Here is a 25,539-nt window from a genome sequence, read left to right on the forward strand (position 1 = left end):
CGATGCCTCCTCCCATCGCCACAGTGACCATGGACGCTTCTCGCCTGGGGTGGGGGTGGGGGGCATTATTCAGGCAGAACGGTCCAAGGCACGTGGAACGACATAGAGACCTCCTTGCATATCAATGTCCTAGAGATGAGGGAGGTGCTTTTGACGTTGCAGGCACTTCACGACCTTCTTCCGATTGGGACGATTGCAGTACATACGGACAACATGTCAGTGGTCTGGTACATCAACAAACAGGGGGGAACAAGGTCTTATCCTCTTTGTTGCAAGGCCATGAGAGTGTGGGAATGGGCGATATCCACCAACCGCTTTCTCATTGCAATGCACATTCCGGGAAGGTCCAGCATTCTAGCAGACAGGCTCAGTCATACAATCCTGACTCCATACGAATGGTCTCTCAATCCTCTAGTAGCGGAGCGAATATTTGCCCAATGGGGGCAACCCTGTTGTGATCTTTTTGCCTCTCCCTCAAACACCAAATGCAACAGTTACTTCGCCCTAATCCCCCCTCTGGGGGAGTCCCCGAGAGACTCTCAAGTACATGCTTGGCCTCCCGGTCTCCTTTACGCTTACCCTCCACTGCCCCTGATGCTAAAACGTTTACAGAAAGCCAGTCGGTTGGGGAGCAAGATGATCCTCATTGCCCCATTCTGGCCTCGTCAGACGTGGTTCCCGTACCTATGGTCTCACCTGATTCATCCGCCCTGGATTTCGGATCCTCTTCCGGATCTCATTACTCACCCCCTGGGTCTTCCGACCCCCAACCTGGTCAACCTCAAGCTGACGGCTTGGTTCCTCCAGTACCACTCTTGATAAGGACTTCCGGAATCTCCTCACCAGTCAAAGCCATTCTAGTAGCAGCACACAAGCCATCCACCAGAAAGGTCTATCGGAGTAAGTGGAAACGCTTTTCCATCTGGGCTGAGCACCGTCATTTAAATCCTTTTACAGCGCCTTTAACATCGGTTTTGGATTTTCTAACTACCCTTTTTCATGAGGGGGCTAGCTGTTCTACAGTCAAGGTGCAACTAGCAGCAATTTCGCATGTAGGGCATGAGTCTGGCCCTCTTATTACCTCCAAGCTCTGTAAAGCTTTCCTTAAGGGTACCTTCCTCCTCAGACCTCTCTTGGAAAACGGCCTTTCTGGTGGCCATTACTTCGGCCAAAGAGTCTCTGAACTTCAGGCTCTCTGTGTCAAACCACCGTATTTGACCTTCCATCAGGATAGAGTTTACCTCAGGATCAATCCGTCTTTTCTGCCTAAGGTATCTTCTGAAGCAAACATTAATCAATCTATTAATCTTCCCGTGTTCTTCCCCAACTATCAGAGCAAAGGAGAGTATAAGCTGCATTCCTTGGACGTGCATAGACAACTGCGCTTTTATATTCATCGAACGGCTGGTCATAGACAATCCGACCAGTTGTTTGTCTCCTTTGCCAAAACCAACCTAGGCAAGTCAGTTTCTAAAGTTACCCTGTCACGATGGATAGTTAGCTGTATTCTCTTAGCATATCAGAGTTCGGGACGGCCTGCACCTCAGGGAGTCTGCACTCATTCTACTAGGGCCGTTGCTACATCGGCTGCTTTTAGATCTAGGGTTCCCTTGGATAATATTTGTTCCGCAGCCACTTGGGCTTCATCCCATACTTTTATCAGCCATTACAAACTGGATGTTGTCTCCAGAGGTAGGGCGTCCTTTGGCTCTGCAGTGCTCCGGAATATCCTTCCATGAAGGCCACCCAAGATTCAGGTAGCTGGGGACTCTGTCCCAAAGGTTGCTGACAAATGAAGTGCCTACTTCAGATTAAGAAGTTATGTACTCACCATAACGTTCCATCTGAGTAGGTATCTTCATTTGTCTGCAACCATCCTACCCGCCTTCCCCCTGACCAATATGTTTCTAAGTAGGAGTTGTCTTACATGAGTCCCTTCCGGGACACACTAGCAAGTGGTTATATGGGGCAAACTTGATCTGAGGTCAGTCAGGGTTGGCAGGGGATTATGGGTAAAGGGAGGAGCTAGGAGCTCGGATCTATGCTGTGGTAGAAGTTGCCGGCTTGGATCCGAGATCGGATCCGTATCCCAAAGGTTGTAGACAAATGAAGATACCTACTCAGATGGAATGTTATGGTGAGTACATAACTTCTTATTCCTCTCGCCAGGATGCATATGAGAATCCTTTAGTGGCTCCTGTTTTCTCAGTGGTTGCTACAGGAACTTCTTATGTCCCATCTGATCAGAATAATGGAGTCATGCCAGAGGGATCTACGGTGGCAGACTCAGTCCAATCATCTGACCATTGGGAGACCCTTTATTCCACAACAACCTGTTGCTACAGTGACCACAGACACTTCCAAGATAGGGTGGGAGGCATTATCTGGGAAGGACAGTCCAAGGCATATGGCAAGACCACAAGGCCCATTTGCACATCAGTGTTCTAGAGATGAGAGCAGTGCTTCTGGAGTTGCAGGCACTCCATGACTCTCTTCCACTAGGGATGATTGCAATCCAGTCAGACAATATGTCGGTGGTATGGTACATAAACAAACAAGGAGGAACCAGATCATACCCACTTTCTCAGGAGACCCTGAGAGTTTGGCAATGGGCAATATCTTCCCAAAGCTTTCTAGTAGCAATGCACATCCAGGGGAAATCCAACATGAAGCTGAGCAGGGCGATATTCATGCCTCACTAGTGGTCTCTAAACCACAGCATAGCAGAAGAGATTTCTGGAAATGGGGCCATGAATACCAAATGCAGCAGCTACTTTACCCTAATCCCCCCCCCCCCTCCAGGGGAGACACTCAGAGACTCTGTTGTTCATGATTGGGCCTTGGGACTTCTTTATGCCTTTCCCCGCATACCCAAAGTCATCCAGAGAACAAAATCCTTGGGAAGCAGGCTGATACTCATTGCCCTATATTGGCCTTGTCAGATTTGGTTCCTTTTCCTCTGGCCTCATCTGCAGGAGAAGCCATGGATTCTGGACCCAGTTCCAGACCTTCTGACCCATATGTCAGGTACACTTCATCCTTCTCTCCACACCCTCAATTTGACAGCATGGCTGCTCCACTTCCAAACTTAGTCAGGCTTCAAGACTTCAATCCAGCAGTTCAGACACATTTTGATATCCTCTCATAAAGATTCTACCAGAAAATTATATACTAGTAAAAGGAATAGGTTCTCCTATTGGGCACAAACCAGTAACATTGACCCCTTCTCTGCTCCAATTCACTCGATTTTAGAATTTCTTACCGAGCTTTTTCAACAAGCCTCGGCTGCAGCTACAATTAGAGTCCAACTGGCAGCAATCTCAAATTTCCACATTGGTGAATTTTCTCCTAACCAAATGTCACACAGATTGTGTAAAGCATTCTTAAAAGGCACTTCTTTATTGAGGCCTCATTTTAAAGAATCTCTTCCTCCTTAGGATTTAAATTTTGTACTGTCTCATCTAACATTGCCGCCATTCGAACCTGCCTCATCTTGTGACCTCAGATTTCTTTCTTGGAAGACTATACTTCTAGTAGTGGTAACATCTGCAAGAAGAGTCTCATAGTTGCAAGAACTATCAATCAAACCACCATATTTGATTTTTCATAAGGATAGGGTATTGTTAAGAACTAATCCATCTTTTTTACCTAAGGTTAGTTCTCAATCCAATCTAAACTAATCTATTGAGCTTCCAGTCTTTTTTCCCAATCATAGCAACAAGGCAGAGTATAAACGCCATCAATTGGATGTGCATAGACAACTCAGATTCTATTTCCATAGAACTAAAGAGTTCAGAAAATTAGACCAGTTGTTTATCTCTTTCACTGAAGCAGAAAAGGGCATACCAGTTTTAAAAGTCACACTTTCAAATTGGCTTTCAAATTGTATCACTTTTATATACACCTCCAATAACAGAAATTTGCCATTCAAAATTAGAGGCTGCTCAACCAGAGCATTGGCAACATCCTCTGCTTTTCAGGCCAGGATGTCAATGGACAGTATTTGTGCTGCTGCTATGTGGGCAAATCCTCATATGTTTATTACTCATTACAAAGTTGATTTGGTCTCCAGGGACAGAGCTTCATTTGGTTCCACTGTGTTCAAAGGTGTTCTCCTGTGAGCCACCCAAGAAAAAGGTGCTAGGGATGCTGTCCCATCCAGTAAGAATGAAGGCGAGATAGGACAACATACAAAGATGTTATGTACTCACCATAACGTTCTATGTTTGTTGTCCATCTCGCCCTTCATCCTTACAACCCTCCCACCTTCCCCCAGCCAAGGACTTCTAGAGGACCTGGTGGACAATTGATTCCTCTGATAAATGAGTTCCTTTGACTCTCCTTGTTTTTCCTTGATCTGATGTCATATGGTTATTTTAGTCATTGTAATAGTTAGTAGCAAACTAGATCTGGAGATTGCACCACTGCATGATGGGATACCTACTCTGCCACGAGCCAGTTTAGAAATTCGAGCTAGTGTATTCGGCCGAGTCGGAGCCAAGGATCGGCCGCAAACCTATCCAGTAAGAATGAAGGGTGAGATGGACAACAAACATGGAACGTTATGGTGAATACATAACTTCTTTTTTTCGTACTGGGAGAGCTCTAATAAACCCATTGATCAGTGTGCATCCAACTTGGAAGTTTCCCTGGGTTATATATATTTTGAGCAGCAGCTCTTCTGTAGAGAGGGAATCCAGGGATATTATAACAGCCCCTTAGATGGTTTCCCATTGTAATTTCTGGTTCTGTGATATGCTTTTGAAATATTAAAGCTGAGTCTAGGTGAATTCCTAACTATCTGGAAGTAGTTACATTAACTGCTTCTTGGTTTGCAGCACAGATCTCAATTTCTTTGCTCAAGAATAAAATACAAAGCAAAAAAAGAAAAGGAAAAAAAAAAACAAGGGTAGACAAAGGTCCAAAATTGGAGAATTTTACATAACAAACAGCCAGTAGTTTTAGGGGATAAAGAATTTGTACTGCTGTTAGTGACAGCTGGTCAGTATTGTACTTCAGTTTTTGTTTTTTAATGTTGACTTTAGAAATAACCCAGTAAAAGCTCAGATGATAATTTAGAACCAAGCGCAATTTCAGCCTTTGGTCAGAAGATAATTTAGAAATAAACACAATTTCGGCCTTTGGCCAATATGTGTCATAATGTGCTTTTCTCCCATATCAGTTCTTCTTGTCTTTTATGTTCACTTTAGAAAAGCCCAGTGGTCCAAAGGAGGCTCGTCGGATGCTTAGAAACAAACAAAAGTATAATGCCTTTCTTAGGTTTTATGGTCAGTCACTCGAAGGGAATATTTCAAAACAAATTCCAACAAACAGAAAGGAAGATGCACTAATCAAGAGTAAATCTGCACCAAACAAAACAAAGGCATCAACTGTAAGTACCCTGTGTATTACATAGATTTAAAGTCTGTAAAAGCAAAATTCCTCAGTAGCGGCTATTTACTGGTTAAATGCTTAAGATCCCTTAACTTCAATCCAGTATTAAATGAAGCCATTATAGTAGCTAAACAGAATCCAGATAAGTACAGTAATGTAACATGTAATGATGGGCTAAGGTAAAACAATGACTGTTTTTCTTCAAAACTTAGATGTTACACGGATAGTAATAAGATGCAAATTTAAAGGAGGTAATAGGAAATGTGGGCCCATAATTAGGTTAGAATCTTTTCTCACTCACTGTTTTTATTAAGCCTGCAGCATAAATGCTACAGACTGTTGTCAGAGTGAGTGGTAGCTGATTTTTCTAAAATGTCATGAAATGGGTGTTTAGTTGCATTTGTGATTTGTGTATGTACCGATCACTATACTCTGACATTTTCTATTATGTAATATTGTTTTGGTTTTGGCAACATGGCTTTGGCAGTGTCACATCCATTAGTGTGTTTTGCTTTTGTCATATATAATCTTAGGAATTTGCATTATTTTTCTCTGTTTGATACTGTATGATGTAAACTACTTCAGTATCTCTGCTTTAATGTTTTGTTTTGATCTGTCTGTTCACGAGTTTCATAATACACATGGTGATATACATATGTACAGGACACAAGGAGAATTCCTTTCTCCATTGAAAGGTGTCTGTCAGAATTTTGAAGTTAAGTAGTTCACATCAGGATAGAAGATAATCATGAAATGGTAGGTGGAATGAATGAGACTATAGTGATTACCAAACTAGATGCCTCATGGTTTCCTATTGAAGTGATGTGTGATATCGTTGAGAAACTCAAAGTCAAATAATGCAGATGCCTCATAGGCAGATATTGTCAGGAAGGGACTAGGAGATTAATTGCTATCTGTGACCTGAAGCTTCAGCAGCAGAAAATCAAGGTACAGATGATTTCAGTCTGCTACCAGGTGAGTTGTAGTGCTCTATTCAGGCACAAAATCTGAGATAGGAATGTATTTATATATTTATTTATTTTTTATTATTATTATTTTATTTCATTTTGTTTATACTTTGTTGATGGGCTTCTTTTAGAGGAAATTTGGCCATGGCACTGGAGAAGTTCCCCTACTCTCTTCCTTGTGAGGGGGATCATTTTTGTGGTTACACTTCCTGTTTCTGATTGCACAGAGGCTGTTAAGAGAAACAGGGAGTTACAGCAGTGGAGTTGAGAGAGTTGCTCGGTGGCGATTTGGAGCAGAAGAAGGTGGTCGAGCCTTCAAATCAGTTTAAAAATGCTTTGAAATAAGAGGATAGAAAAGAAGGTAGTCAAGCCTTCTATATTTGTCTAAGGTCCGAGAATCAATAAGGAAGGCATATATGGCTTCTAGCAGAGTTCCAGTGGTTAGAGATGATGGTAGGAAGACAGTTGAGTGTTCTATGGATATTTTTGAAACAGTGGAAGGGTGCATAGTCAAAGAAAAGACAGGCAAGGCTTTTCCAGATTCAGAAGAGATTTTTCAGCAGCAGCTATTCCAGGAAGAGAACTAGCATGATTAGGGATGTGTTATTGCAGCTGTCCAGTTGGGAGGGTCGCAGGATGTTTTATTAGAGAAATTATGTGAGGAAAGCAAACCTAAAAGTGGCAAGGATATAGCATGGGGAGGTATAATGGTCAAAATTCAAAATGAAGAGGTACTTTTGATACAAAAAAACAGGACATGTAAGACAAAAACTTATGCTGATATGGTGAAGGAAAAAGAAAAAAAAGGGACATCAGGAAAAGAAACTGTTACAAAACAAATAAGAAATTATACTGTTAGGATTTTCTCCAAGGAAGAAAGAGAAATAGAAATACATGAGGTATAGGAGAGTGTTATTTTACCTTTAAGAACTTCTCCATCAAAGGTAAGAGCTTTCAGTAAGAGCTTTCATTCATATAAGCAAAGACACTTTGCGAGAGGTGCAGAAGTGCAGCAGTTGCGGTGTTGCCTCACAGTAAGAGGTTCTCCAGTTCAATTCTCGCCTAGGGTGCCATGTTATAAAGACATGCGTCTGGAGCATTTCTCCCCAGGCCTCCACTGAAAAATGGCTTTATTCCAAGTCAGACTTTCCCAGTAAACAAATGTTAAATAAATAAAAATGGTCAGGCAATGAAAACATTTTTGAGTCAATATGACAATAAAAACGACTGTACTCTGTGGAATGCTGATGTAGTTAAAGCCTTTTTTTCAGAGAATCTAAGAAAATCCATGTTCAGTTTAGAACAGAAATTGAAAACAAGACTTTGAAAAGACATTTAAATAGCATATGTAAAGATTTATTGGGCATTTCAAAAGTTTTTGACAATAGAGGATTATTGGCTGGGGGTTAGGATTATAATATTGTACTAAAAATGGAAAATGATGAACTCATTCATATCCGTGACCATATGATCGACTTTTGAAAGTGTATTTGCAGGTGATGTTTACTGACCCCTTACACTGCATGGCACCTATGTTACTGCACAATCTGTTCTGGTGTGTACATTCTCCATTTGTCTGGCCAGTGGTTCCCCTTCCCCTTACATGTGTCTCTTTGTCCTTCTGTAGTCCATTCACAGGCTTTGGCCACAGTGGCTGCTATGTATTTATAATTCTTATGTGGGTGGGGTACATGCCATTACATCACACACATGGTTGTGGACTTCACACCTCTGAGAGTACCTGTTTAGCAGGTTGTCCATCATTGCACCACTCCACTTGCTGTGGTTCTTAGATGGTTTGTGTTGCTTTATGTTATAATGAGGCTCATGCCATCACAGACTGACATCTGCACAGGCCAAAATATGACAGTCAGACAAAGGCCCACACATGGTGACAGGCTGTTAATACTGTTCTGCCAAACATAGACAGTTGGGAGACTAGTTTGGTAATTGCTTGCTTGCTCTTATGCGTTTGATTTCTGCTTCCCCACTGTCTACCATTGCTGTTTTGACATGACCCTTTCTTGTTTGGCAAATAGTTGACAGGCAAATGCAATGCTAGGACAAGCAGAACAGATATACAAGGCATACTTGCGCTCCTTCTGTGACAACCTGTGTCATTCCAGGGGTATGGCTGTTGGCCACTGACATGTTGTCAGTGCTGACACAGAAAGTTTGCAGCATTTATACAATGGCAGTACACAGACCTTCAGGTACCTCAACATCTGAGAGCCAGACATCTGGACAATGCTACAAGTGATTGGGGTCGGAGGCCTAAATGTAGGGATCATTTTTAAGAATTGGCCTTACAAACATAGAAAGGTGATTCAGTAACAGGTTTTGCATTAGCATGCATGTTTTTATGGGTATGTAGTCTGACACTACAATCTGTCATTATTTTCTGACTTTAGTCTTGCGTGATTTGCCAATGAATTGCCAGGCAACCACTATTTCATGTTATACAGACCACAGTTATGATGCAAACCTCTGGACATTCTGCAGTAGGTCTGTACAGTTGAAAGGTATGGTAGGCACTGTGTAGGTTACTCCAAGCTGTGCACTGTCCATATGTCTGGTCCCTGGTCCATGACCTGTACAGCTTTCCTGCATTAACAGATATTGACATCTGGACAGTGTGTATATCTCCTACTGTAGGTGTAGCTGACATGCATAATAGTTGGCACTGCAGTTCTCTGAACATGGCCCTGACAAAGACACCACTGTACCTAGGCTATTACAACACAACAGCCGTGAGTAAGTGCTGGCCAACTCCTGACAGTATTAACCACACATGTACATAGCTCATTGACCCCTGCATATTGTGGACATGCAAAAAGTTATCATGTGTATTGGGACAGCCCTGGCAGTGTGTGCTCTGCTGCTATTTCCATGCAAGCATACATGTTTACTGCATTTCTGTGGGAATATGGGAAGAGGCACACCTGTCAACTGTACACATTTGCACAGACTGTGCTGATATTTGCTTTACATTTTGGTTCCATTTAGCATATTACTGTGCCCTGTCTTGTGAACTAGAGTCATATCACTAAAGACCACAGGTCAGATTGTAAAGGGATACATTTGAGTTTTAGACTTCTTACCCTTCAGAGCCTAACTGCAACTGCAAGACCTGCTATGCTGTCACTGTGTAAGCTTGTAGGGGGGTATTTCATCATTCTTGCCATTTGTGGGTCTTTACCAGACATTTCTTTAAGATTTTTACTGCTGACTTGCTGGGTGAGGCTGAGGGGTGAGTAGGACCCCCACACTGACATCCATGCCTGTGATCTATGACCCCCCCCCCCAGTTAGTTGGCCCACCACATATACTGCAGTGGGATTTGTCATCTTGGGTACTACTGCATAGTCTGAGGAGGCCAGTATTGGGCAAACATTTCCTGGTGTCCCACATAGCTGTCAGTTGTCTACTGCTATCCCAGTAGGCCACTCCATTCCCTTGCATGCATGCAGCAATACCATGGATATGCTACCAGAACATACTAATACATTCATTTATTGTTAAGAAGATTGAATTACCTTGTGCCTGCGGCAGTTGTGTGGAGGGTGCTTGAGGGCTGCCTATGTTGGATGCATGCAGTACACTGCCTATACATGGTAAGTTACAGGTAGTGTGATGTGTGTCTCATCCATTTTAGTGTGTGTGCAGGTCGGAGAGAGGTGTCAGTCCCTGGGTACCTACAGTGTCAATGTGTGTGCTATGCGTTGCCTATATGCCAAGGCCAGGGCATACTGGGCATGCCTCTATCTGCCTACAGGAGCTGGCTCAGGGGGTTTCTGCTCCAAGTCCTTCTGTGCCTGTGGGGATCATGGCAATGGTGGAGGGCTGTGTGGCCCTTCCCCATGCTGTTTCTGCTGCAGCTGTTTCCGCAGGATCATATTGTGTAGCATGACACATACTATGAACATGTGTGCACATGTGGCTGGAGACTACTGCAATGCTGCAACAGATATGTCAAGGCAGCGGAAATGTGACTTGAGCATTCCAAACACATGCTCTATAAGGGACTATATTAGAATCTCAAAAGCTGACAATGTCGAATCTGACATTGTCGACACGAGAATAGTGAACGCTGAGAATCTCGAACTCATAAACGGAAATCTCCGTAAGGAAGATTTCCATTTACTGCGATGTAATGCGGTCTCAAAGTTGGTATATTTAAGTAGCGTGGGGTGCGGGAGTACTTTTTTCTTTTTCTGGGGGGGGTCTTTTTATAAGGTTGATGTTTGAAGACATCGACCATATGGTGTTCAATGTTTTCAACCGCCGATCTTATAATATAGACCCCTCTATAATGATCCTGGTTTGTGTGTGTGCCTCATTATGGCATTCTTAAGCAGGTGTGTGTGTGTGTGCATGTCTGATGGGTGTCATCATCCATGGCTCCAGTGCATAACCAGCATCACCCACCAGATGGCTATACAGGATCTCCCCCTGGCAAATCCCTGATACAGCTGTGAGGAATGCCAGATGTGGGAGTCGTGATAGCTTCCAGGGCTGCCAGCACACACATTCATGATAATGCCCTGGGCATTGCACACAACCTGGCAGCTGATGGAGTGGAATCCCTTGCGGTTTTTGTAGACCCTACCCTGCTCACCAGGTGGTGATTTGATGTGGATGTGCATGCAGTCTATGGTACCCAGTACCTCCAGGTAGTCTGCTACATGGTGGAAGAGGTGCATATTGCTGGTCCATTCCTCATGGGTGCTGGAGAAGTAAATCTGCTCACCGGCATGTTGTAGCATGGCATCCAGGAACTGGTGGAATACCCTGGATGCAGATGCCTGTGAGACCCCCATGATGTCCCCAGTAGGTCTTTGGCAAGTAGGTTACCACAGAAGAAGAAGTAAATCCAAAAAATGACTCAGCCAGTAAATCCAAAGATTTATTTTTGTAATAACATACTTGACTTCTCTCTAATGCCTCGACAAATGCCTTTAACAGAGTATAACAATACCAATTCCTCACTTCTTTTATATATTAAAACAGCATTAATAAAGCAATTAAGAGCAACTCATTACAAGAGCCATTTCCAATTAAGCTCTCTGTTTAACCCATTAGGATGTAGGGTGTCAAATTTTAAAATAAAAAGTGCTTCTTTCCATTGCAATTTACTTTTTAAACACATACCTCTTTCACAATGCACTTTTTCCAAAATAGTACCTTCTAATTTACTCCCATCACTGTTATGGTACATTTTAAAATGTAATCCTAAAGGGCTTTCCACTTTTTCATTTCTAATATTTCTTAAATGTTCTAAAAATCTAACACGAAAACTTTTAGATTCCCCTATATAAAATAAGTTACATTCACATTTAAGCACATAAATAATTCCTTCCGTCACACAGCCATAACTGTCATTCAAATCAAACTTCTGTCCATTTATTTTATCAAAAGAACCTACTGTGTGACTACATATACTGCAATGTCCACAAGCTCTAAAACCTAAATTTGATATATGTTTATTCAACCTTATTGCAGGAAAATTAAACTGGGCATGCACCAACATATCGTTGATGCTTTTCCCCCGTTTATGTGACACCATAGGTCTTTGAGGTAATAATTCTCCCAAAAAGGGGATCCTGTGTTAAATAATTCCAATGGGACATAATTATTTTAACCAACTTTTTCGTATAAACACCATAAGTGGTCACAAAAAATATTTTGTCCACCCACTGGTTTATTATTTTTATTTCTATCTGGTCTGTCTCTATACTCCACCAGTTTTTTATCTTGACTTCCTAGCATAAGGTTATTTTTAGCTTGCTCTACACACAGGATTACATTTTAAAATGTACCATAACAGTGATGGGAGTAAATTAGAAGGTACTATTTTGAAAAAGTGCATTGTGAAAGAGGTATGTGTTTAAAAAGTAAATTGCAATGGAAAGAAGCACTTTTTATTTTAAAATTTGACACCCTGCATCCTAATGGGTTAAATAGAGAAATGGCTCTTGTAATGAGTTGCTCTTAATTGCTTTATTAATGCTGTTTTAATATATAAAACAAGTGAGGAATTGGTATTGTTATACTCTGTTAAAGGCATTTACCAAGGCGCTAGAGAAAAGTCAAGTTTGTTATTACAATAATAAATCTTTGGATTTACTGGCTGAGTCATTTTTTAGGTCTTTGGAAAGTACCTGTAGCTATTATTCTTAAGGCTACACATACCTTTGTATCCACTGGGATGGGTTCCCCTCTGTTGGCTCTGGGTCTGAGGTGAGGCCGGCACAGCTTGATGAGTTGCTGAAGTATGTCCCTGTCCACCCTGTAGCGCTCTACTATCGCCAGATCATGTAGCCCCTGGTAGGTTACCCTGGGACTGAACACGCTTCTCCTCCTTCTCAGTTTGGGGTGATTGCTAGCATTGTCCTCCTCACTGCCCTCAGCCTCTAGCACATACTGATATATCAAAGTGACAGCAGCCCCTAACATTTTGTCAGTTAAAATTCCCCCAAGTGTGTACAAAAGTGGTGCAGAGTTTGTGGGAAAAAAAAACAGACTGAAAGGTGTTTGCACAGTTTATACTGTTGTGCTGCAGATGCTGCCTGTGTGATTGGCTGACTATGATACATTCCACCTGCCAGCTCTATTTGTACTTGATTGCTTTTATTCTGCTATTTCCCTTTTTTTTTGTTTTTTCTCCTCCCCATTTCTGCTTTTTTTAAGCCCCGTGGCATGCCATGCAAACCCGCTGCCCAAATGTAAACAGTTCTGCTATTTACATTTTTTTTAATTACGTTTAAAACCCGATGTGCAGCACGCAAACCCGTTTAGCTAAAGTAAACACTTTTGAGCAGTAATGGCCCTCCCCTGGATGCGAACACACTCCTCATTTCATGGAAGAAGTAAATACAGCTGCAGACACACCCCCTTGCTTAGCTGTGCTTAGCTAAGCTCAAATGGTAACCGTGGAGCTCCAGTGTGTTTACAACATGCATGACACACACCCTTTCCATGTCAGCTGCTTCTTCTGCTTGCACTGCAGAATTATAGCTCCTACATGGTTAGATGCATTCGGACATGGTCGCCCACTTTGTGATTCAATACATTTTGCTCATTTGCATACCCCACTGCCTTAGTCCCTTGTTACACCACTACACTGTAGCCTTTCCTCCTTAGCAACCACTGTTCCCTGTTATTGTTTTGGTTCTGCATGCTACCCACTGTAATGGTAAAATGCAGATTTCACTTATAATTGTCTTTTCACATTTTATTTTTATTTTTATTTTCTGCACGATCTCATTTGCGCACCACTGCGCTACACTTAAATGGCCCAAATTGGCCAAAAAAAACTTTTATTTTTATAATTTTGAAAGTATATTCCATGCCAACGGCCGTATTTTTGGCCATTGGCATGCATAATGATTATAATACATGCTTTACTTTGAGCTGTCATGCCCTTGTTTTGATTTTTGCAGAAATGCATTCAGTTAGTAGCCAAATACATTTTTACAGCAGACACTATTAAGGCACAGATGCCTGCCTGGCTTACTGAATCACTAATTTACCTCATATGCATGTTTTTCACCAGCAAATTAAGTAAATAGCATTATTCAGTGGTTTATGTGCAAGAATAGTGCAGCCAGGCTTGTGCACGCCCCCAGCCAGGTTTACTGAATCGCACAGGCTCCGAACTCTGTGTTTGGGCCGTGCCACTGTTTGGACATGGGATTTTAATTTACTGAATCCTGGGGTTCATTTGTAATTTGAGAAACAAAAAGAAATGGAATGATGTAAAAAAAGTTATAGAAATTATGAGATGTGGTAAGTTAAGAATATGGAATAACAATTCATGGATATATAGTAGAGGAATATGGATACCTATCAGATAATCGAACGGACAAATTGTTGAACATTGTATGGTCAAAACCATATCATCGACAGTTCAGTCCATCGAACTGTGCTCAGATCCCATTACAGTAGGGATTAGGAAATTTGCCCTTTTCTCCACTGTAGTGCAATCTTGGAGTTGGTATATATAATTAGCAGGAGGTGTGAGGGATGGGGGGGGGTTGTCTCAGTGCAAAAGCAGTTTTTGTGGTGTGTGGGAGTATTGTCTTTGTTTTTTGTTTGTTTTGATGCATCCAAGGAATACATAGAACACAGACTATTTTTTGGTTTTGGAAGCATGTGAAATAAAAAAAATGACAGTACATTTGACACAGTTTTTTTGGACCATAAAGCTATCTGGATAGAATGTAGAGCCAAAGTTAGTAATGTTAAGACAGGTAAAGGTCCAAAAAGAATTAATGAAGTAGAGTGGGTCGGTGAGGGTGAAAAAGAATGTTAGAATTATGGGAAGATCACATAAGCATGTGGCAGCTCTATAAAAATTGGTCTGAATGGTGGATGTCTTTTAACAAGAAATATAAAAAATGTTATCAAGAATTGCAAGTTTAAAAGAGAAAGGAAGTGAAAAAAGTTATGGTAAGTTAAGTGAAGAACTTCTTAAAAATTTAGAAAAGAATGAAAATGAATATTTTAAGAAAGAACAAGAAATCTGAGATTGTCAATTTTCATTTTATCCTTGATATATGGGTTCTGTTCCGAGCTTTGGACCAACTTGGCTGTTACTACAGCTCACAAAAGCCAAAACCTCTCGAGCCTAACCCATACCCACAGTGCTTCTTTTCCAGATACCTCAGATCTCGTTTGCAGTGTTTTGTAACAGACACATTTACCATTGCTCTTGAGCTAAGTGTTTTTTTTATATATATCTATATTGGATTCTTTCCTGCTTTATTATTGCTGATCTTACTATTTGTTAACTTTATAACTCTACCAACTACGTTTCTAAGTTTTTGAACTTGTAGTCTCCTTCTTTCTTTCTTTCTGTCTTTCATTTTCATACACCACGGTGTAATCTTGTCTATCATTTTTGATAGTTTTCTCCTTCTACTTCTCTGTTTAAAAAAAAGGAAGAAAAGCTGTTTATTGTTATTAGTAGTAAGTGTTCCTGTTTGTGCGGCCTTTCTACCTTTGTGCATGTGTGTGGGTACATATAGATGGCCTGTTTATGTCACTGTTAAGAAAGTACGGTTGTGTAAAATCATACCATGATGGTAGACATCCTTGCCTTCACTTCTGCAGTATTCTTAATGATATGGGATTCCCTGCTGCAGAAGTCTGATGTCCATCCAGTCTTCCAAAGACTTCTGAACTTAAAAGGTATACCAAACATCACCATACACTCCCTGCATAACTTAGGGCATAAAGATGACATTCAGGCTTACCAAAAACAAAACTGATTGCCCCAGGAGGAACACCAGTCCAAAGAACCCAAAAGGTGATGTGTTCATCCAGGAAGGTAAAGACATAGGGGACTGGAGGGAGGGACCAAATACGGCAGCAGTTAAAGCAAGGACCTGTAACATTATGGTAAGATTTTACACAACTGTAGTATGTCCTTGCATTCACTGTTGAAGTTTTCTTAACAATATGGGAGAGTGTGAAAGCACAAGAGGAAGCTTGGAAGGAGGAAATGGCAGAAGAGTCCCCTAAAAAACATGAAGAACTGAACTAGTAAAACCATCCCAAGCTCTAAAGATAGCATCCAACCTGTAGTGCTTGGTAAAGGTATGCACAGAAGTGCAGGGTAGCTGCTTCAGGAGTAGAATTAGTATCTAAGCCTCTGAATAAGCACCAGAAGAATCCACAGCTCTAGTAGAATGAGCCTTAATTGAAAAGGAAGGCTCTTGCTATGAAAAGTGTAACAAAAGGAAATATAGCCTTAGAAATCCAGTAAGAAATAGTTTGCTTGGATACAGCAAGCCCCAAAGATCTAGGATGAAAAGAAGCAAATAACTGATCAGATTTTCTGATAGCCTTAGTCATATCCAAATATATTCTAAGATGCTTATGCATGTCCAAAGTATGCAGCACCCTCTCACTATCAGTTTGAGGAGAGGGGAGAAAAGTAGGCAGATTAATAGAGTGATTAAATGATAGGTTATTAACCACCTCCGGCATAAAAGACGGGTTAGTGCACAAGGACACTCTATCCTCATGAAAAACCAAAAAAGGAGGACAAGCCATAACGGCTTCTAACTCAGACACCCAAATGGCAGAAGTAAGCGCTAACAAAAGAACAGTCTTCAAGGAACAATGTTGCAAGGAAGCTGAAACAGCAGGCTCAAAAGGAGCCTGAATCAGTTTCTCCAGAAGAAAGTTAAGATCCTAGGGAGGAGGAACAAGATTCATGGGAGGTCTAATATTAAGGATGCCTGTAAACAGACCAACGGTGTAAAAGATACATTTGGACTGGTGGCATGGAAGTTCACCTTTGTGCTCTACATTACGCAGGGAGTGTATGATGATATTTAGCATACCTTTTAAATTCAGAAGTCTTTGAAAGAATAGCTGGACGTCGGGCTTCCGTAACAGGGAATCCCATATCATTAAGCATACTGCAGCAGTGAATGTAAGGACATCTTTAAATTCTCATAATTATGGCTGACAAACCTAAAGTCACTTCTAGCTTCAAAAGATGCCAGAAATGCCTACATAAAATCCCTATGTTCAATGCTCATGTATTGTGTAACCATTGTCTAGGCCCTGTTGACCTTCAAGAAGACTGCTCTGTTTGTCATGGATTCAGTCACAGGGCACTACTGGAAAGACAAAATAAACTGATTTTGAAGGGTATGATTCCATCAGTCTTCAGTGAGGCTATTTCTGGCTCAGAAATGACCAAGAATAAGACTGATGTGTCTTTCCCTTTTTCCTCATCTTCCTCTTCTAAAACGTTGGAGAAATCAAAAAAGAGAAGTCATTCAGTGCCTTCTACTCCTTCAGCAGCATCCTTAAAAAGATCAAAATCTACGGTTTCTTTAGAATTCTTGGAACTGCCTTACTCCATAACTAAAACTTCAGTCCTGAAGGGACCTATGAAACTGACACTGTCTGACCAGACTAAGTCTTTGGCACCTAAGATATCAGGGTAGGAGCATTCTGCATCTTCGGCACCAAAATTATCAGTGCAGACATCTCCTTCATTGACGACTCCTTTGGCACAAAGTAAGCAATTTGAGGAGCCACCCATTATGATTCTTCCCGAGAACTTCATATTCTCCCACTATTGACCCCCTTTCAGGAAGGTTGCCTTTGCCATTTCTGGAATGGCCTAAGTTTCCCTCCATCCTTTCTACCCATTCTACCAAAAGCTTAATTGAGGATGATGTGGAGATGCTGGTGAATAAGATACTCTGGGTGAGAGGATTGTCAGGTACCTCTTTGGCTCCAGCTCCTCCCCCCAGTATAGGAGCCCAACCTTTCTTTATCCCCCTGTTTTTTCCTCCTCTGAGTTCATCTGAAGTCTTAGAGGTTTTGTCTTTGAGCCACCTGGCCCTGACTGCATAGGTTCTGGAGATATCCCTATCTTCAGAACTGGTTCTTACTCTAAGGTCTTCAGTCCAATCAGATTTGGAGATGTCTCGGAGCCGTATCTGTCCTGTTGGCTCCAAAGAGTTAGAGTTAACTCCTATTTTTTCAGAGCCTTCTCTGCATCTTGGAGCATTGGCATGGTTCAGCTCAACTCTGGCTTCAGTCTTGGGAGCTGTCTCATCAGAGCAGGGAGAGACCTCTGTTTCAAAACAATCTTTCTCGGTTCTGGGCTCCCCTTCCCTCTTTGGGGGGTCAGCTTTCGAGGTGATGGAGAGACATCTTTCCACTTCGGAGCAAATATCTCTTTCCTCCTCATACCCAGATATTCAGCCCACACTCCCAGTGGGTCCACAGCTGCCAAGACCACAGAAGTCCCAGGTAATTCTTTCCTCTTCTGATACCTCCCCAGATCATCCAACTAAGGAGGTCCCCAAGAATAGAAAGCTAAGAGGAAGCACTTGAATTCCCCAGAGGAATCTATCATCGAAGACACCAACTTCGATGAAGGGGAGGGATCCCCACGGTCACGAGCTGTTGATATCTCCGTTGGAGACAACCCGGAAATATTAAAACCATCTACCTCTTGGGTGACTCCACCTGCTGATGAGTTCATTCAGTTGATCTTTCAGTGGGCATGGAAGGCCCCAATACTATTGAACCTATCCTGAGGAGTCCTAACAAAATTCTATCCATCCCAAATACAAACAGTTCTGAGCCAAAGGGTTAGCTGTGGATATCATGGTTGTGGCAGCAGTGACAAAGAAGGAACTGGCTGAGGTGAGTGCCTCTGTCCATCCACCCAACAGAGAGTCTCGGCCGATGCATTGATTTGGAAAGTGGGTCTATGCATCATCAACTTTTGCCTTAAGGTCTTTGAATTTTTTGGCACATTTTACAAGACTACAAAGGGATCAGGTCAAGGAGTTATTGGATACCCTGGCAGGAGCCATTCTGAGGAGGTCCAAGAAAATCTTGCTTCCCAGTTGACTACCCTGGAGTCTGTGTCTAATTCATCTATGAGGCTCATTGCTCATGCAGCTAAAGGGACCACCAGAGGGGCAGGTTCAGGAGTTGTCATTAGGAGACACACCTGGATGTGCCTATTGCAGAGCCATTTAAGCCTTCATTCGTCAATGCACCCTTTGATAGATCATTCCTGTTTGGCCCAAAAGTTAAACATTATCCAGGTGTGAGAAGGATGGAAAGATCTTTTCTGCTGTGGGAATATGTTTTTCCACTTTCCAATTATCCTTTTCCAGGAATCAAAATGGTAGTGAGAAAATGTGGTTCAAAAAGCCCCAAGGACCTTTTTAGGATACACGAGGAGGTAGTTCCCCCAGGGGCAGAGGGGGAACTTTAATGGAAATCACTGTCCGTGTGGCAGATATGTCCTACAGAACCAGGGTTTCAGGGATTCTTGCTCTGGTAAACCCTTCCATTGCTTCTGAAAGGAGGCCCGATTTTCTTCCTCTGGAGGCAGTCAGGAGAACGCTTATCCTTGCATGAAAACGCCTAGCTACAAATAACATCATTTATTTGGGTGCAGGGGATCATATCCAGAGGTTATAAAATCCCATTTCCCTTTCCTCCTCCTGTATGTAATAAAATATCTGATGCTCTACCCATTCATAGGGAACAAGCAGTTCTAGAAATCTGAAAACTGCTAGAAAAAAAGAGTCATCCAGGAAGTCCCACCAGACTAGTAGAGTCCAGAATTTACTCAAGATGCTTTTTTGTGCCAAAGAAAGCAGGAGACTGGAGACCAATTTTGGATCTAAGTGTACTGAACAAATCAGTTCATCAGACCAAATTCCAGATGGTCATGGTACAGTCCATTCTTCCGTTTTTGGAAAAGGATGATTGGATGTTCAGTAGATCTTTCGGATGTGTATTGTCATATAAAAATGAACAAATGATCCAGAAGTTTCCTCTGCTTCCAGTTGGGAGCCAGTCACTATCAATTCAGAGTTCTGCTATTTGTTCTCACCACAGCCCCCAGGGTGTTCACCAAATACATGGCAGTAGTAGCAGCTCACTTGAGGCTGGAAGGATTCCAAGTGTTTCCTTATCTAGATGATTGTCTCATTACAGCTCCAACCAGGCATCAATTGATAGAAGCAAGAGACTATGTACTTCACATTTGTTCTTATCTGAGAATAACTGTAAATTTTGAAAAAATAAAAATTGATCCCAACTCAGAATTTAGAGTTCCTAGGAGCACTTCTAAATACTCAAACTTCCATAGCCTCTCTTCCCTTGTGAGATCACAGAAAATCAGGGTTCAGGTCCAGAAGATAACCAGCAGCAGAAAAGTAACTGCTCATCTAGTCTTACAAACACTAGGCTCCATGGCAGCAATGATAACTCTAGTCCCCTTAGCACGATATCACATGAAAGTACTACAAGGGCTGTTAGCGTCACAATTGTCAATGTCGTGCCAACGCATGTCAGACCTGATTTTGATCATCAATCTCTGCAGAAAAGATTTAGCTTGGTGGATACATTCCAAAGACATTCTTCTAAGCTGACTCTTTGTCCCATCACAAACCAAAGCCTTAGTGACCATGGATGCCTCCCAGATGGGGTGGGGGGCATATCTGGGCAAGACTATACAATGCACTTGGTCCCCCACAGAGGCCAACTTGCATATCAGTGTCCTGGAGCTAATGGCAGTGCTTTTAGCACTGCGAGTCTTTTAAACTGCTCTTCCTTTGAGAACAATTACAGTTCAAACAGACAATATGTCAGTAGTTTGGTATGTCAACAAGCAGGGAGGAATCAAATTTTACCCCTTATGTTGAGAAGCTCTCAGTGTGGCAGTGGGCAATGTCTTCCAACTGCTTTCTGTTAATAGAGCATATTCTGGGCAGTTCCAGTGTGATAACAGACAAATTGAGAAGATGTATTCTCCTGCCTCAAGAGTGGTCTCTCAATCCAAACATGACGGAAAGCATTTTCCATCATTGGGGCCAGCCTTTGTGAGATCTTTTTGCCTCACCTCTGAACAACAAGTGCAGCAACAATTTTGCCCTGATCTCCACTCCAGGGGAGTCAGCAAGAGATGCTGTTTTACACACTTGGCCCTGCAGACTGCTGTATCCCTTTCCCCCAATTACTCTTAATTCCGAAATTCCTATAGAAAACAATCAGGCTGAAGAGCAGAGTAATCCTCATTCCACCTTATTGGCCTTGACAGATATGTTTTCCCTTTCCTTGGCCTTACCTAATTCAATAGCCTTGGCTTCTGCACCCAGCTTCAGACCTTTTGTCCCATCCAGAGGGATTACTCCATCCGAACATTATAAACCTCAAGCTGACAGCTTGGTTTCTCTACTTCCATTAATAGCCAGGCTACCATCACCTTCTTCTTCAGTACGTCATATTCTCTTAGCCTCTCATAAGCCAGCTACCCTTAAATTCTATGCTAGTAAATGGAGAAGGTTTACCCTGTGAGCTCGTGACAATATCGATCCCTTTTCAGTGCCCACTGATAAAATCCAAGAATTTTTAGTTTCACTTTTCAAGACAGGTGATTCCCACTCTACCATCAAAGTTCAGTTAGCAGCTATTTCTAATTTTTATCTTGGAAAACTGTATTCTTAGCGGAAATAACTTCTGCCAAAAGGATTTCAGAAATCCAAACATTATCATGTAGACCTCCTTACGTGATTTTCCACAAAGATAAAGTTTCAGTAAGAATCAATCTTTCTTTTTTGCCTAAGGTAGTGTCAGAGACCAGTGTCAGTAAGACTATTAATTTACCAGTATTTTTTTCCAGTTTTGCTAACAAAGGTGAATACTGCTTACATTTATTAGATGCTCACAGACAATTATGTTTCTGCTTACACAGAACTAAGAATTTAAGAAAATCCGACCAACTATTTGTGTCATTTTCATCTACAAGACTTGGCTAACCAGTGAGCAAAGTGATGCTAGCCAGATGGCTCAAGGAATGTATTTCTTTTGTGTGTAATAAAAAAAAATAATTTGCCTAGGTCTTTAAAGGCACATTCTACAAGAGCTGTAGCTACTTCAGCAGTTTTTCAATCTAGAGCTTCTATGGATGATATTTGTGCAGCAGCTACTTGGGTTCTTCCTCGTACATTTATTACTCATTACAAATTGAATCTGGTCTCCAGGGGAAGAGTGTAATTTGGTTCTATGATGCTCAGGAATATCCTTCCTTGAGTCCTCCCAAGGTCTAAAGTAGCTAGGGACTCTGTCCCATATGTCAAAAATAAAATGAAAATTGACAACATCAAGTACAGAAGTTCTGTATTCACCATAACATTTTATCGGTGTTGTCCATTTTCATTTATCCTCATTTCCCCTCCCTCCTTCCCACTGCCTTTGAAGTTTTTTGTGGCATGGATAATGGGCGTATGTTACAAGTGTCATTATTATTATTAGTAGTAGTATTAGTATTATATGGTTCCAGATATGGAATCTATGAAGGCTTTTGGGGTGTCACTCTGTCTTTCTCCAAACTCGATCTGAAGTATCTGGGACAGGAGCACTGTGGGTAAGGGTTAGGTTCATGAGTTTTGGCTTCCACAAGCTGTAGTAATGGCCGAATCAGTTCCAAAGCTTGAAAATGAACCCATATGTCAAGGATAAATGAAAATGGACAACACAGATGGAACGCTATGGTGAGTATGTAACTTCTTTTTATATGCAACGAATCAAGGAAAAATAAAAAATCTGTTGTATAAACAAAGATATTTCCTATAAGGTAAAATAAGAAAAGATAGTTCCTTATTTAAATAAAATAGTTAAGGAAGATAGTATAATGAGAGAATTAATAGACAATAAAAGGTAGTACAGAAAGACCAAAGAGATATAGGCTGGGATTCAATAAAGAAAAATCTCAGTGTCAGAATAGTGTAGCAGCTTCTGCACAGAATACGGCCGCCAAAAGATCCAGTAAACAAGGCTGGGGATGTGCACGAGCCTGCCAGCACTATTCTGTCATGGACACCACTGAATAATGCTAATTACCTCATTTGCTGGTGAAAACCATGCAAATGAGGTGAATTAGTGATTCAGTAAGCAGGCAGACATCCGTGTCAGAGCAGTGTTCGTTGCAAAAATGTATTCAGTTACTAACCATGTACATTTATGCAAAAATTAAAATGGGGGCAATGGGCATGACAGCTCAAAGTAAAGCATATATTATGACTATTAAGCATGCCAATGGCCAAAAATATGGTAATTGGTATGGAAAACAGTTGCAAAATTATGAAAATCAAAGGTTTTTTTTTGGCCAGTTTCAGCCGTTTAAGCATAGTGCAGCGGTGCGCAAACAAGATCATGCAGAAAATACGAAAAAAAATGTAAAAAGACAATTTTAAGTGAAACCTGCATTTTGCCATTATAGTGGGTAGCATGCAGAACCAAAACAATAACAGGTAACACTGGCTGCTAAGGAGATAGGCTCCAGTGTAGTGGGGTAACAAGGGACTAAGGCAGTGGGGTATCCAAATTAGCTAAATTTATTAAATAACAAAAATGGGAGACTGTGCCTGCCTGCACCTAACCGTGTAGGAGCTATAATGCTGCAGTGTAAGCAGGAGAAGCAGCTGACATGAAAAGGGTGTGTGTCATGCTTGGTGTAAGCACATTGGAGCTCCATTACCTCTATTTGCACTTAGCTAAGCACAGCTAAGCAAGGTGGTGTGTTTGAGCTAGTAAATGAAATGTTGAGCATGTTTGCATCCCTGGGAGGGTCCTTTCTGCTCAAAGCTGTTTACTTTAGCTTCAGGGGTTTTGCGGCATGCCACAGGGCTTAAACACAAGGGAAACAAGAAAAAAACAACAGGAACCAGCAGAAGTGTTTACATTTGAGCAGTGGGTGTGAGCGGCATGCTGCGAGACTTAAAAGGGGTGGAAATGGGAAGGGAAAAGGGTGAAAAAAGCAGAATGAAGGCACCCAAGTATATATATATATATATATATATATATATATATATATATATATATATATAAAACTGGCAGGTGAAATGTATCATAGTCAGCCAATCACAAAGGCAGCATCTGCAGCACAACAGTATAAACTATGCAAACACCTTTCAGTCTGGTTTTTCACACAAACTCTGCACTACTGGTGCACACACTCAGTGGAATTTTAACTGACAAAATGTTAGGGGCTGCTCTTGCTTTGATATATCAGTATGTGCTAGAAGCTGAGGGCGGTGAGGTGGACAATGCTAGCAATCACCCCAGACTAAGGAGGAGGAGAAGCGTGTTCAGACCCAGGGTAACCTACCAGGGGCTACATGATCTGGAGATACTAGATCGCTACAGAGTGGACAGGGACATTCAGCAACTCATCAAGCTGTGCAGGCCTCATCTCAGTCCCAGAGCCAACAGAGGGGAACCCATCCCAGTGGATACCAAGGTATGTATAGCCTTAAGAATACTAGCTACAGGTACTTTCCAAAGACCTACTGGGAACATCATGGTGGTCCCACAAGCATCTGCATCCAGGGTACTCCACCACTTCCTGGATGCTATGCTACCACATGCTAGTGACCACATTTACTTCCACAGCACCTCTGAGGAGAGGACCAGCAATATGCGCCTCTTCCACCATGTAGCAGACTACTCTGAGGTATTGGGTATCATAGACTCACGCTCATCCAAATCAAAGCACCACCTGGTGAACAGGGTAGGGTCTACATAAACCATAAGGGCCTTCACTCCATCAACTGCCAGGTCATGTGCAATGCCCAGGGCATTATCATTAATATGTATGCTGGCAGCCCTGAAAGCTATCACGACTCAGACATTTGGCATTCCTCACAGCTGTACCAGGGATTTGCCAGGGTGGACATCCCGTATGGCCATCTGGTGGGGGATGCTGACTATGCACTGGAGCCGTGGATGATGATAGCCATCAGAAATGCACACACACGCACTCAAGAATGCTATAGTGAGGCACACGCACAAACCAGGATCATTACAGAGCATGTGTTTGGGATGCTGAAGTCACAGTTCCGCTGCCTTGACATATCTGGTGGAGCCCTGCAGTACTTTCCAGCCACATGTGCACACATGTTCATAGCATATGTCATGCTACAAAGTATGATCCTGCGGAAACTGCTGCAGCAGGAACAGCATGGGGAAGGGCCACACAGCCCCACACCATTGCCAAGGTCCCCACTGGCACAGAGGGACTCGGAGGAGGAATCCCCTGAGCCTGCTCCTGTAGGCAGATGGAAGCATGCCCAGTATGCCCTGGCCTTGGCAAAGAGGCAATGCATAGCACACACATTGACACTGTAGGGGCCCAGGGACAGACACCTCTCTCCAGCTTGCACACACAGTAGAATGGATGCTACACACATCACACTACCTGTACCTTACCATGTATAGGCAGTGTACTGTGTGCATCCGACATAGGCAGCCCTCAAGCAGCATCCTCACAACTGCCGCAGGCACAAGGTAAGTCAGTCTTATTAACAATAAATGAATGGAGTAGTATGTTCTGATAGCATATCTATGGTATCGTTGCATGCATGCAAGGAAATGGGGTGGCATACTGGGATAGCAGCAGACAACTGACAGCTATGTGGGACACCAGGAAATGTTTCCCCAATACTGGCTTCCTCACACTATGCAGTAGTTCCCAAGGTGACAAATCCCACTGCAGTATATGTGTGTGTGTGTGGGGGGGGGGCAACTAACTGTGGGGGTCATAGGTCACATGCATGGATGTCAATGTGGGGATCCCATACTCACTCCTCAGCCTCACCCAGTTATTCAGCTATAG

General features: G+C 42.2%; 1 protein-coding gene across 1 annotated transcript in view; it reads left to right on the plus strand.

Moving 5' to 3' along the window:
- LOC122794923 (probable ATP-dependent RNA helicase DDX60) overlaps positions 1 to 25,539 on the plus strand; it is a 2,818,219-nt gene that overhangs the window by 916,882 nt on the left and 1,875,798 nt on the right. The window contains exon 12 of the mRNA XM_044063516.1: positions 5,211 to 5,392. Coding sequence (XP_043919451.1) covers positions 5,211 to 5,392 — 182 coding nt within the window. The remainder of the gene's footprint in view (positions 1 to 5,210; positions 5,393 to 25,539) is intronic.

Source organism: Protopterus annectens, chromosome 2.part1 (genome assembly GCF_019279795.1).
Source record: "Protopterus annectens isolate FY-2018-M chromosome 2.part1, PAN1.0, whole genome shotgun sequence".
Taxonomy (NCBI): Eukaryota; Metazoa; Chordata; order Ceratodontiformes; family Protopteridae; genus Protopterus; species Protopterus annectens.